Raw genomic sequence first — 15,004 nt, 5'->3', positions numbered from 1 at the left:
AGATTACTCTATCCAGAAAAACTATCCTTTACAGTGGAAGGGCAGATAAAGTGCTTCCCAAATTAAAGGAGTTCATCATTACCAAATCCTTATTATATGAAATGTTAAAGGGACTTACCTAAGAAAAAGAAGATCAAAACTATGAACAATAAAATGACAGCAAACTCTTAACTATTAACAACTGAACCTAAAAAACAAACAAGCAAACAACTGGAACAGGAACAGAATCACAGAAATGGAGATCAAATGGAGGTTCATCAGTGGGGAAGGAGTGGAGACAATAGTGGAAAAGGTACAGGGCATAAGAAACATAAATGGTAGCTACAAAATAGACAGGGGGAGGTTAAGAATAGTATGGGAAATGGAGAAGCCAAAGAACTTACATGTATTAGCTATGGACATAAACTAAGAGGGAGGTATGTTGAAATTGGAGTGTAGAGCGAAGAGTGAGAAAGGGGAGAAAAAAATGGGACAACTGTAATGGTATAATCAATAAAATACACAGAAAAACAATTATACAAACATCAAGTCTTTATGTTGTACATCTGAAATTCACATAATACACAGGTGGCACACACCAGGCCCACAGGCAGAATCCAGCCCTCTACCTTGTTTAATCTGGCCCAGCACCTTGTTTCTACCCAGTGGCAGTGCTGAGCTCTTCCTTAACTGTTAAAGAGTAATTACATTTATACAGTCCTAAAATTACATTCGGCCCTTTGAAGGTAACCGCAAGGCTGATGTGGCCCCTGGTGAAAATGAATTTGACACCTCCAATATAATATGTCAATTACATCTCGATAAAATTAATTAATTAAAAGAGAAACAGATGAACCTGCTTTACCACATGCTGTACAAATTGCAGATCTGTGACTAAATAAATGATGGTTGTTGCTTTTTTTAAAAAAGGTATGGAAACCCAAACCACTCCTAGTATTATAGGCCTTACCGGAAGATACCTGTATTTGAGCCTTAACATGTTGTACAAAAAAACTGAAATCAATACTGCCAAATGGCATTAACTGTAACCAAGCACAATGTTACTTCAAAATAAATATTTTTTCCAAATACCTGCCTTTCGAAGAATGAAAAATATTCAATTACATTTTCCAAAACAGTACTTTAACAGAAATATAAAGTTAACAGTGATAACATTTTCTAGTAAACAATTCTGGTTAATTAAGTACTACAATCTCAGAGAACAGATATGTTATTCAACAATAACTAGTTAAAATAATCCTTAACAGGGAATTTCAATGTCTTATAAAATAGTACACAAAGATATCAAATACAATTTAAGGCACTAGACTAAGATTTAGAAGATCTGTACATTTATTTAACTAGGTAACCTCGGGCAAGTCATTTCTGAGTTTCAGTTATTTACCTTTTAAACTTAAATGTACTTTCACTTGACATATACTTGTATTACACAGTACATGTGTTTCAAATGTACTTGCACTTCACTGTACATGTATGAATTAAATCAAGTAGTTGTCACAACAGCAGTAATAAAGACCAACTATTATACCCCCATTCTATAAATTTACAGACTGATTATGATATGTAAGATTCCCAAAACAGTCCTAACTTCTTATTGATGGAGTTCTAATTAGAACCCAGGTCTGGTTACCAAGCCTATGTCTTCAGGCTACATTACACTGACTTTATAAGTGATAACAGATCCCTGCTCCCTGAGACTTTAAAGAGATGATGAAGTATAAAGAAATTCCATGAAAAAATAAATACATACACAAAAAACATGATATAAAATGAAAAACTACAATATAATTTATTAACAACAGTGGCTTCCAGCCCTGGCTGATATGGCTCAGTGGACTGAGTGTCAGCCTATAAACCAAAGGGTGGCTGGTTCAATTCCTGTTCCGGGCACATGCTTGGGTTGTGGCTCAGGTTCCCAGTAGGGGGCACTCAAGAGACAACCACACATTAATGTTTATCTCCCACTCTTCCTCCCTCCCTTCCCTTCTCTTCAATTATATAAACAAAGTCTAAAAAGAAAAAAAGAAGAATGGCTTCCAAATTTCAGAGTAAATTCCCTTAAAATGTATTCTTAATTCATTCCAGAATATATCTGTCATTCTTAACCTTGACTGCACATTAGAATCATTTGGAGAGTACTTTTTAAAATATATCACTTCAAGACCCACTCAGACCAACTGGCAAAATCTCTCCTTTTAAGCTCTCCAAGGCTGGGCAACACCATGTGAGGTGCTTTGATTTAAAACTTTGCCTACAGAAATAAAACAATGTACTTTCAAAAACTCCAGTTTCTAAATTTTATAACATCAAACATAACACCCCTCATTTAATTTTTTTCAATGCTAGAAAGATTTTCTCTATCAAACTGAATAATAAAACTTCTTTTTCTCGTTTTTCTATCCCCCAAATGCCAACAGCTTACAATAAGCACTAGAAAACCACTGACTTAATCTGACTCCAACTAGTAGCAAAGAATCTTCATATTTTTCATAGATTTCCATCTTCTATAGCATCAGATATAGCCTATGGAACCTTTGAATCCAAGATTGAGAATCAGTGGTCTGGGTAAAATCTCTCATTTTATAAATGAAGAAAATGAGTCTCAGAGAGATTTTGACAATGTTAAGAGCAGGGCAGAATCAGCATTCAAGTCATTTGCTTCAATCTAAGTTTTAAAAATACTAGTCCAGGGCTCCTATCATTACTAATCATTATTTCAGAATGCTAAAGTCACAGAAAAGAATTCAGAAGGGGAGGGGAGGTGGTAGAGGGTAGGTGTTTGCTCAAAGATATTCTATTTTTTATGATATATAATATCTTCAAAATATAAGTGGAAGTTGGGTTTATTTAGCCATGCATTTAAAAGGCTGTAGCCTTTCTTTTCATTTTTATGTAAACTGAAATTTAATAACTCTTCTATAAAAGATACCACCTCAAAATACCAACTTTTAGTGCTAACACATAGGTAGATTACACCTTATAGTAATATGGAATAAACAAAAAATAAATTATTCATACTAAATATATTTGGATTCAATCCTTGTATTAAACTCACAAGAAAATGTACAGGTGGCTTTGGTAGTTGTTTCCCTTAATGTCAAAAGAACATTAAAAAATTTACTATTTCTCTAAGGCCAATGTCAAATAGCTTATAAACATGAAAAAAACAAAAAAAAACACTGAGTTAATCTGACTTATAGTCAAATATCTATGTTTTGGGTAACTTTTTATTTTAGTATTTTAACTTCTTGGTTTCAGGACCCTTTTACACATTTAAAAATTACTTAAGACCCAAAAGAGTTTCTATTTAGGTGGGATATATCTATTGATATTTATCATATTAGATAGTAAAACAGAAATTTTTAAAAATATTAATTTTAACAAGCCCATTATAGATTAGCATAAGTAATTTTTATAAGAAAATTACTATTTTGAAAATACGAGAAAATAGTGACACTGTTTTACATATCTGCAAATCTCTACAATGCCTAGCTCAATCAAATATTGCTATAGTCTCATATCTGTTTCTTCCCTTAATCTGTTAGGAAATGTTGTTTTGGTTGAAAATATAAAAACAGTATAGCTTCATAAATATATATATAATTCAAAAAGGGAGTATTTTGATATAATTCAGGATAACAGTATACAATACTACAACAAAATTCAACAGTTGGTATTAAAGGTTTTTTGGAATGTGGAATCTTACTCCTTATCACTAAAAACCTTTTTGTACTTTGTTTCATTAAAATCTGTTAATGTATCTGACTTTCTGAATGAATCTTTCTTTTAAAAAAAATTTTAATCATCACCTAAGGATATGTTTATCAATTTTAGAGAAAGAGAGGGAAAAAAACATCAGTGTGAGAAACACTGATCGGCTGCCTCCCATACAGAGCCAGAGCTATGGCCAAACCCATAACCCAGGTATGTGCCCTGACCAGGAATTAAACCTGCAACCTTTTGATGCAGGGGATGATGCTCCAAACTTGAGGCACCCAACCAGAGCAAATGAATCTTTCTTTCATGTATGACTTTTTAATATCATGCAATGACTACATGGAAAATACTGGTTTCTTTGAATTATGCAGATCTCCCAAATCTTGACAGAGTTCATTATACAATATCATAAAACCTAATACACCCATTAGAAAAGTCTTTAAGGAAGCTGTCAAGACCATGGTGGCAGATACAAGTTTTCCAAATTTCTATTATTTGCTTGAAAGCTCAAATTTTACCATTCACAAAAAATACTATTCATCTTTTTTTTTAAAGTGGCAAGTGCCCTTTTCAATTCTGTAGAAATGTCTGCCTGCCAAAACACCAAGATTAAATAACTCACTATATGTGGTGGCCAGACTCAAAAGTGACCTCCATGACCCCACCCTCTGGTATTCATGTCCTGTGTGATTCTCTGAGTGTAACTTGCTTCTAACCAAAATAATACAGCAAAGGTGACAGGTTATACATAACTTTTTATATGTGATCATATTACATTAGATTTTAATTTTACCTTGCCAAGATTCTTTTTCTCTTGTGGGCTTTGAGGAAACAAAAAGCTATGACAACTCAAGTAATCGAATGCTGCCAATACCACGAGAACCTGGAAGCAGATACTTCCCTAGTCAAGCTTCAAATGAGACTGCTACCTAAGAGCCCACACCTTGAACCTAGCCTTTTGAGATTCTGAAGCAGAGGATCCAGCTAAGCTATGACCTGACTCCTAACCCATAGAAAGTGTGAGATAAGAAATTTGCGTGGTTTTAAACCACAAGTTTGTGGTAACATTGATATGGAGAAACAAATAATAGTCATTCTTTCAAGTAAAAATGGTCTTCTATTTTTAAAAAGCGGATAGTTTAGCTCACAATTCAACCAAAGCAGTTTTCTTCAAAATACATCATAGTTCAAAGAAGTGCTTTACACAAACTACCCATTTCACCACACAAAATATTTTTAAAAGACACCTATTCAAAAGCAGGTTGTTAACTAAATTAGTAACATCTCAATACTTCCTCGAGGGAATAGTATGATTGTAATATTTTTTACTGTGAGTGCATGGTGGTGACTAAAACAAAAACTACTAGTACAGCCTGATATCAATGTCTTGAGGCATCAGCAGTTTACCCACCATTGCTTTTGCATCACAAGTGCAAATGTCAACATAATATAAAAGGCAAATAGTGTCTTTGTGTTATGACAATAGTGTTGACTCCAAAATCCATGAAAGAATCTCAGGGGAAATTCCAGGGCCTAAACCTAGAACTTTGAAAACTGTCATACTAAGGCAATGCTCCAACTTTTTAAGTATACATTTATATATAAAATATATATGAGTATGTATGTACATATGTATGTATGCAAATGTGTATGAACTATGGGTAAACCTGGATTGAAATCCCAAAACTATCATCTGCCAGCTGTGTGATGCTGAGTAAATCATTTAACATCTGTGAGCCTCAGTTTCCTTAAATAAAAAACAGGGATAATAACACTGCTTACTTCACAAGGACATTTAAGAATTAAATTAGATTAATTTTTATATTGATAGCATTCAGCACAAAGCCTTACACATATTAACAGTTTGATAAATATTAATGATTACCATTAACTGTTATTTTTTGTTGAGGTATTTTTTTTAAAGATCTTATTTATTTATTTCTAGAGAGGGGGGAGGGAGGGAGAAAGAGAGGGAGAGAAACATCAACATGCAAGAGAAACATCAACTGGTTGCCTCTCGTATGTTCCCTGACCAGGGACCAAACCGCAACCCAGCCATGTGCCCTGACAGGGAATCAAACTGGTGACCTTTGGCTTTGTGGGACAATGCCTAACCCAATGAGCTACACCAGTCAGGGCTTTGAATTTTTTATACTAACTATGAAAGTACAATTTCAGAATAAAAAGCTATGACAGCTTCTCAAGAATTTTCCCAATTAAGAACTAAGAAGTAAAACACTTAGCCCACTTTATCATCTTATATCATCTTAAACAGCTTGCTATTATGCAATATTCATTACTGATTATACTTTTATTCACATTTTAATGGCACAGTTTTTAATACTATACCTATTTAATTTAAGCACATTACCTGATTTAGGAACAGGCTGGGGAGTTAGTTCCTACAGTTACTACTTTGGGTATTGGCTGAGCTACCATATGACATTTTCTGATGCTGATTATGCTTCTATTGAATGACTGACTACCCATGATGTCCAGAATTTTAACTGGGTATGGTTGACACTGATAAATAATATCCAATGTATTCCTGAGCTGACTGTGCAGTTTCAGAAACACTTACAGGTTTAGACAAAGGCTGAACAGTAACAGAACTATCTGAAGATCTAGATTCAGGATGAAAATTTACTGGCGAGGCAGCCACTGGATTTGATGTTGGATTCGTGTAGTGCTGACTTGTAGGCTTGAATGCAGCAGTAATACCTGTATTTCAAAATTACACAATATATTAAATATATTTCTATATAATCAATGATATAAAAATACTTCACTTTAAAATTAAGTGAAGTATTTAATTAAAGTATTTAAATTAAGTGAAGTAATAAAATAATACCATACCTCTACTGAGTGCGCCATTCTTTATTCCCCTTGAATATGAGCTGGGGTTTACTCGATTCAAAATATCTATAAAAAATTATATTTATTTTAAAATTCATTTGTTTCAATGAAATATATATTATGGTAATAGACATTATTAATTGAAAAACGGTTCCTGAAAGGAATATACACTTGTAAGTTATCACTGACTTAAGAATACAGTTCATTTTAAACATATGTATATATTTATCTACTAAAGAAACAAGATTCCAAGCTTTAACTATTTCATAGACTTACAGCAACCTTTCTAACTATAATATAAAATCCAAATGCCAGAAGTAAAAGTCTGATAAACCTGACTACTTAAGTCAAATCTTCTGTATGGCAAAGAAACAGTTCATTATAATGAGTAAAACTTTTCCAAAAATACATTCATATATAACCTATAATTAAAGTATATGTCTTTCTTTGAGTGACAATAGGGCTGTATATACACTCGGGTTTCTATTACTCAAAATCAAACCCCTGTCCAAATTCCATATCCTATACACATCCCTAAAAGCTTTGAAGTGTGTCCTTATAAGGGTCTCTTTGGATTATCTGCACCTTTACTCTTGAGTTCTGAAAGGGAAACTATCAGAGACTGCACACTAAAATGAACCTACAGTTTACCATAGTATCTTATAACTTAAGGAGTTTCTAAACTACCACTATACCAGAAGTCAATGTGAGCCTAACTAAGATTTGGAAGAGTAGGGATTTGCCTAAAATTGCTGATTAGAAAAAGACAAAAGCACATACACACCAAAAATCATTAAAATTTACTTTTTTCCCCCCTCAGTGGGGAGAAAGAGACATTGAGATATTGTTTCAATGTCTCAACTTGGTTGCTATCAACTTTAACTAGTGTACCCAATCACGGAGCATTGTCCAGCAAGAAACTTTGCAAATCACTTTTAACACATTCAGTCAGTCATAGCACCTTCTCCCAAACACTGCACAAATCTTTTTTTTTTGCATTTCAGTTGCGTTTTTACCTTTCTTGAAATAAGAAAGCATACTATGCCAAAATGCTGCAAATTTTTCCATCTTCAGTATTAAAATGGCTGCACAAAAATTCAACAATTTTGGTAAGTTTTTTTCCAATGCACATTGATATGACAGTTGTCACAGTACAATCTAACAAAATTGTTTCAAATGAAATGAAAGACAACCAAGTGCTACTGGAAGCCATTTTATGGAAAAAAACAAATCTAACAAATGCAAGCTGTAGGATACTGGGTATGGTCAGAAGTACCTGTTGGTATACAGACCAGAAATTATGAAATCAATCCTTCACTGCCTATACATTTTTTATCTATGAATGGATGACAATGTAATGAGGCAGTTGCCTGAATTTGAGAACCCCTATGTGAGACACACAAACTCATTTAGTACATCCTGACATTTTAAACGAAGTATTATTCTAAACCCATTTTTTCCACTTCTGAGTTTGAGTGGGAGAAAAAAAGATATATGAACAAATAGGATAAATAAACAAATAGGATACTTAGCTCCACTAAAAAATATGATTTCTAGTAACAAAAGACCTCCAATGTCACCAGCTAATCTTAGTCTGTTTCTCTTTCTCAGATCTGACATTTTAACCTCTTACCACCTTCCTCAAGTACCCAATCACATCCCTGCCCTATTTCTAAAATTTTTATTTACCTCCCAAGCAGCTGTTCATCCCCAACTCTTTATCAAAGAACAAGATCATATGTACCTATAACTCAGTTCATAATTTTTCCATTAGAAACAATACCTTATAAAACTTGACTTCACTAAAAGTAAATGCTTACTTGAAATTGCTGGTTTTGAACTTGATATCTCTCCAACAAAGATTGGCTCATCATCATCATCATCCTCAACCTCTTTTACTTTCTTCTGCCATGGTTCCAACTCTTCTTCTTCACATTCCATAAAGAGTTCTGCCATTTTCGATTTTCTTATTCTCAAAAGGAAAGCAAACCTTATTTTCAAAGAAGACAAATCAATACATAATGGTATTTAAGATCTACTTTAATAATCCTAATAGCAATTTCTGAATTTATATTTGTAGTTAGTACATGGTAGCAACAATCAGAAACTTAGAACTCACTCTCGTAGATGACAGATAACTATCAACATGTAGATAAATAGGTATATAGAGACAGATAGGTAATGACTGACAGTAGTTACAGTGGACAGGAAATTTGCAAAGTGAGTTTCAGTTATATGTCTAGAATATGATTATATCTACAAAAGTGATTTCACTGAACAATTATCTGGAAAAAAACAGTATTAACAAAAAGGTGATAAACTAAGAATACGAGGCAAAAGATGTAGATATATTAGAAAAACTGAACTAAATTCAGGAATGCCAGGCACAGAGCAAAGCAGGAATGAGGTGCTACCAGGGGTGTCTAACCTGTAGGTGGTGTGCCACATGCAGCCCAGGATGGCTGTGAATTCAGCCCAACACAATATTTACTTAAAACATTATGAGATTTTTTTTGTGATTACATGTCGTATTTAATGTGTGGCCTAAGACAACTCTTCTCCCAATGTGGCCCAGAGATGCCCCTATATGAAAATAAGGGAACAAAATGAGGCTTATTCCTTTCAGGGTAATTTCCCTTTTACGAAACTATGTCACAAATCATTTCTTGACCTAACATTATTTAAATGTTTAGTAGGCCACCTGTCAAAAAACAAGGCACTCTCATTTTCCCAAATGTCACTAACATAATGAACTGATCTCTTGCTTTTCTAAACTATACTATATTACTAGTTATATAAAGTTTTTCAAATTAAATGATTAAAATTATATGTCAAAGTCCAAACTGAGCTCCTTGAGAGTATATTTCCCTCTACACTTTAGATAGGCAGTATGTACACAGTATATAATGATCTATGGACTAGGAAATGAGGCAAAGTCAGGCAATACCTAATTTGAAAAAAATAGGGTAAATACTAGTATACTGATATAAAAGTATCATTTACTTCCAATTACTATATGTTATGAGCTGAATTGTATTTCTCCAAAATTTATGTATCAAAGTCCTCAATGCCAGTACCTCAAATGTGACTATATTTGGAATCAGTCTTCAAAGAGGCAATTAAGTTAAAATTAGGTTACTAGGGTGAGAGCTAATCCAGTATGACTGGTGTCCTTCAAAAAAGAGATCAGGCCCTAGCTAGGTGTTTCAGTTGGTTGGAGCAACATCCTGTGCACCAAAAAGTTGTGGGTTCAATCCCTAGTCAGGGTAGGTACATACAGAAAGCAACCAATCCATGTTGCTTTCAACATCAATGTTTCTTTCTCTCTCCCCCAGCCCCAACCCCCTTTCCTCTTTCTCTAAAATAAACAAACATATCCTAGGGTGAGGATTATAAAAAAAGAAAAGATCAAGACACAGATACAGAACAAAGGTAAGACTATCTGAAAACACAGGAAGCAGATGGCCATCTATAAGCCAAGGAGAGAGGCCTGAAACAGACCCTTTCCTCATGGCCCTCGAAAGAACCAACCTTAGCAGCACCTTGATCTTCTAGCCTCCAGAATTGTGAGAAAATACATTTCTATTGTTTAAACTGTCCAGTCTATGGTACTTTGTTATGGCAGCCCTAGCAAATTAATAACAGAAGACAATGGATGAATTTCTTCATTCTTTTTAACAGGGGAATGCCACTGTCAATACAATGCCCTTACCTTTGTATAATTCCCAGTGTATGCCTGAAACTGAGGAAAGTACCAAACCCTATTTATACTATGTTTTTTCCTATACATATATGATAAAGTTTAATTTATAAATTAGGCACAGTAAGTGATTAGTCACAATAACTGATAAAATAGAACAATGATAACAATATACTATAATAGTTTATGTGAATGTGGACGTTCTTTCTCAAAATATCATGTAATATATTTACCCCTCTTGTGAAGTGAAATAAAACAATGCGTACGTGATGAGATTAGTGAAGTGAATGATGTGGGCATTGTGACAGTATTAGGGTACTTTGTAAGGGTTACTTGAACTTAAAAGCACTAAAATACCTCAACAGTTGATCTGATAACTGAGACAGCTACTTAAGCGACTAACAAGACAAGTAGCACTACGTAGCACAGATACAATGAACAAAGGAATGATTCTCCAAGCGTAAGATGGAGCTGAAAGGTATGATTCTATCATGCTATTCAAAAAGGTACTTAAGATTTAATAATTGTTTATTTCTGAAATTTCCTATTTAATATTTTGGCTGCAGTTACCTGCAGGTAACTGAAACCACAGAAAATGAAACTACAAATATGGGGTGAGTACTGTATATCAAGATATATTTTTGGAAAAAAATTAAAGACATATAATAGCTTTATGATTTTCTAAGAATTATTTTTTGTCTATGCATATGTGATTATGTATACCAAACTGATAATAGTTATCACTGAGCATAGAGAGAAAACACTTCATTTCTACTTTACTCACTTTTTAGTTTCCATTATTTGTTTTTATGTGAGCATGTTACTTTAACAATCTAAGAGTATTTAAGGAAACGTGCCTACCTCTCATCCTTTCTCCTGAAGCAAAGTTACCAATATATAAGCCATATATAATAGTATCAGTTGTGACAGCAACAAGTACTTTTTGGCTGAAAAGGGTTGCTGCCCATCAAGATGCAGAGCTGACTTTCTGTAAATTGTCATCTAAGTAATGACACATAATATCAGCCAATTTTATGAGTCATTCTATGTAATGCCAAATACTGAAATACGAAACTTGGGATTCAGAAATTCTTGGATTTAATTTTGATCTCCAAACTCACCAAGTGACTTCAGACAATGCAACAAATTATATCTTAATTTTCCTTCCTATAAAATATAAATACCTAATATAAGAATTTTTTATTACATTTAATGCACACATATTTCATCTTCTTTTCCCATAAAAAGCTCATTTTAAAATTTGACTATGTTTGACATATACATATAACTCATTTACATAACTGGTTCATTCCTGAATGAACCCAAATTTAGTAAGTAAAATGGTGAATCTATTAAAGCAATTACTACTTAAATAAGGTCTGGATTATTAAACTATAAATTTTTAAATACATCCTTTTGTAAAAATGAGGAAGCACCTCCATAATGTATTGTTTAAGTCTGAATTTTCAAATGCTAAGTAATACCAATCTTTTACTGTTACCTATTCTTAAGATATAAATGAAATTATTTCCATAAGAACACAATTTTAAATAAATTTTAGTTCATATTTCTCTGGTTTTTATTAATATATTTAAAAAGAAAACTAATTAGATATATTTTATCATAGATTAATTCAATAAAAATATCTACTCATTGCCATCTGTATGCAAGGTAATGTGCTAAGTTCTAGGAAAAAAACCAAGATTAATGTCACAGACTTGGGCTTCAGAAATTTACAGTCTAGTATGTCTATAATTCTTTGGGCTTGAAAAACAAATGCTGTTAGAATAATCATTTAAAAACATATTTGAATTGCTTTATTTAAAATAAGAATTTTAAAAGGACCTACTAATACCAAGAATACAGAATATTTTTTAAGAGACGCAATTACACAACCTATGAGACTCATCATAATCTTTTTGTTAAATTATCATATAAATGCTATTTAGCAAAACTCTAAAATTAATACCCAATTTACAAATATTCAACTAATAAAGACCTATCCATACAAAACAAGATATTGCTGCCTATGACTATAGAGATAACTTTTAAGATAACCAACATCAACAGCTTTAGGACCACAGCAGCTACTTAGAGACCAAAACCGATACACTCACATACACCCTAAATGGTTGGAAATCCTCTTATGCAATTAGAACCATAATTTCAGCCTAAAGCTCCAGTATGTAATATAATCATCACTAGCCATACGTGACTACTTAAGTTTAAATTTAATAAAATTTTAAATTCAGTTTCACTAACCACATTTCAAATGCTCAAAGCCATACACATGGCTGGTTACTACTGTACTGGACAGTGTAAGTACAGACTATTTCTACTGGACAAAGCTGGTCTAAAGAATCACTGCCATTATTTCATCCTAGTTAATAAAGAAACAACCAAACAATTTCATGAATTCCTTTGGTATCTCAGCCACTGGGGCACGCCAAAACCATCACCATAAAAACTTCTCTGAAGTCACTACTTCAGAATTTTGGTGGTGAGGCATGGAACTCTATGAAAGATTAAATCAGCTGCCATTTGAAGTGGACTATCCAGCAAAGATATGGAGTGGGAATCTCAAAGTTCCAAAAGATCTTTGCAGTTCCTGCAGCTCACAGTTGGCTCCAAAACAGACAGAAAAAGAGAACACTCTTCCAAAACTACTGACTCAGGTAGAAATATCATGTCCATGTTTAAAATACCTGTTTCTATGTGGAAGAAAAAATTAATTCCAAGTAACTGACTTATCAAATATTTTTTAACTCATTCACTTTGAGACTATAAAAACATATAATTATAATTACTATTTTATTTTTTGTTTCAGCTTTTACATATCTAATAAAAGATTAAACAGTTCCAGAAATCACAACTATAGCATCTGAACATTAAAAAAAGCAGTAGGGTAGTAGCCAGAAAAAACAAGAGATAGCCCCAGCACTGCCACAACTTTCAGTTAAGTCACCTTAGAATTCCAGGTCTAAGCACTTAGTTCAAATGAATGATCTCCAAGATTAAAGTGAAGGAGAGAATCCTAGAAGCAACAAGAGATAAGGAGACAGTTACCTACAAAAGAGTGCCCATCAGACTGTCAGCTGATTTCTCAAAAGACACCTTACAGGCAAGAAGGGGCTGGAAAGAAGTATTCCAAGTCATGAAATCCAAAGACCTACATCCAAGATTGCTCTATCCAGAAAAGCTTTCATTTAGAATGGAAAGGCAGATAAAGTGTTTCTCAGATAAGGTCAAGTTCAAGGAATTCATCCTCACCAAGCCATCATTATATGAAATGTTAAAGGGACTTATCTAAGAAAAAGAAGATAAAAAAGATGAACAGTGAAAGGACAGCAAACTCACGTTATTAACAACCACACCTAAAACAAAAGCAAACTAAGAGGACAGCTAGATCAGGAGCAGAACCATAGAAATGGAGATCACATGGAGGGTTAGCAATAGGGGAGTGGGAGGAGGAGAAGGGGGGTGAAGGTACAGAGACTAAGTAGCATAGATGGTAGGTAGAAAATAGACAAGGGGGAGGGCAAGAATAGTATGGGAAATATAGAATTTAAAGAACTTGAGACACGTGGACATAAACTAAAGGGGGGAATGGTGGGGGAGGGGGTGTGAAGGGTGGAGGGGAATGAAGGGGGGGAATAGGACAACTGTAATGGCATAATCAATAAAGTATATTTAAAAATAACAGTTAAGAGGAAAAAAAGAATGATCTCTAAGGTTCAGCTCTATACTTTGCACACTTCACTATAAATTGCACACTTTATTTTTTAAAATAGTATACAACTGTATTATTTTTAATAAAACACCAAACAGATCTAACTGTGCACAGCTTAACATAGTAATCACAAGAGGAAAACAATTTCAACCAGTTTTCCACAGTTCCAGAACACAGTGGCCTCTACTTGTATTCTACAAACTGTATACTTCAAATATTTATTGACTATAAATAGTAAAACTTGCTGAAGAATAAATGCCAGATTCAAGTTCTGACTCAACCACTTCTTAGCTGTATGATCTTGGGAAAGTTAGTTAATCTCTGTGCCTTGTTTTACTAAGTATATCTTATAGATTTATAATTAAAATTAAATGAGATAATATGCATAACACACAAGCTCAGTGCCTGGCACACAGAAATCACCCAATAAATCTTAACCATTTTTAACTCTGGACTAAATGCCATTTTAAAGAACTCTAAGGGCAGATCCCAACTGTGTTATAATGGAATTTATAAGCTATCAGCTGAGTATTTAGAAATCATTTTGTTATATAAGATCTTCATATTTCTCATGATGAAATTTTAGCTTTATATGCCTCCTGGGGTGTGGCTGTCAAATCTATCTTGCCATAATTTCATCTTTTTAAAAAAACACTTATAAACTATTTCAAACACATATGACAAATTTTAAAGCATCATATAAACAAAACACACACAATTTATCAAGATGGTTAAATTATATACTACTAGTCCCATAAAATAAAACAAGTATCTAATTCAAAAATACCAACTTATATAAATGCATAAAAATGACCCTGGCTGAGTAGCTCAGTTGATTAGAGCATCATCCCAATATGTCAAGGTTGCAGGTTCAATCCTCAGTCAGAGAACATGCAAGACTCAATCAATGAATTCATAAATAAGTGGAATAACAAATCAATGTCTCTCTCCTTCCCTCCCTCTAAAATTAATCAATAAAAAGTGCAGAGAAATTAGTAGAA

The 15,004-nt window shown here is 33.4% G+C and overlaps 1 protein-coding gene across 9 annotated transcripts in view; it reads right to left on the bottom strand.

The window, feature by feature from the left end:
- The window catches only part of ZNF280D (zinc finger protein 280D), a 101,319-nt gene that overhangs the window by 77,047 nt on the left and 9,268 nt on the right, over positions 1-15,004 (bottom strand). For 6 of the 9 annotated variants that reach the window (XM_037151111.2, XM_037151114.2, XM_037151113.2 and 3 more), the window contains exons 2-4: positions 8,394-8,563; positions 6,574-6,639; positions 6,299-6,438 (exon numbers count right to left, since the gene is read on the bottom strand). In XM_037151111.2, the coding sequence (XP_037007006.2) occupies positions 6,299-6,438; positions 6,574-6,639; positions 8,394-8,529 (342 nt within the window). In that variant the 5' untranslated portion in view covers positions 8,530-8,563. The remainder of the gene's footprint in view (positions 1-6,298; positions 6,439-6,573; positions 6,640-8,393; positions 8,564-15,004) is intronic. The other 3 variants (XM_037151109.2, XM_037151108.2, XM_037151110.2) reach the window with 2 other exon arrangements.

The sequence above is a fragment of the Artibeus jamaicensis genome, unplaced genomic scaffold (assembly GCF_021234435.1).
Source record: "Artibeus jamaicensis isolate MK-2021 breed Jamaican fruit bat unplaced genomic scaffold, CSHL_Jam_final contig_548, whole genome shotgun sequence".
NCBI classification, from domain to species: Eukaryota; Metazoa; Chordata; class Mammalia; order Chiroptera; family Phyllostomidae; genus Artibeus; species Artibeus jamaicensis.
Note: the sequence above shows the minus strand (reverse complement) of the source record. Positions and strands in the feature narration are given on the sequence as shown.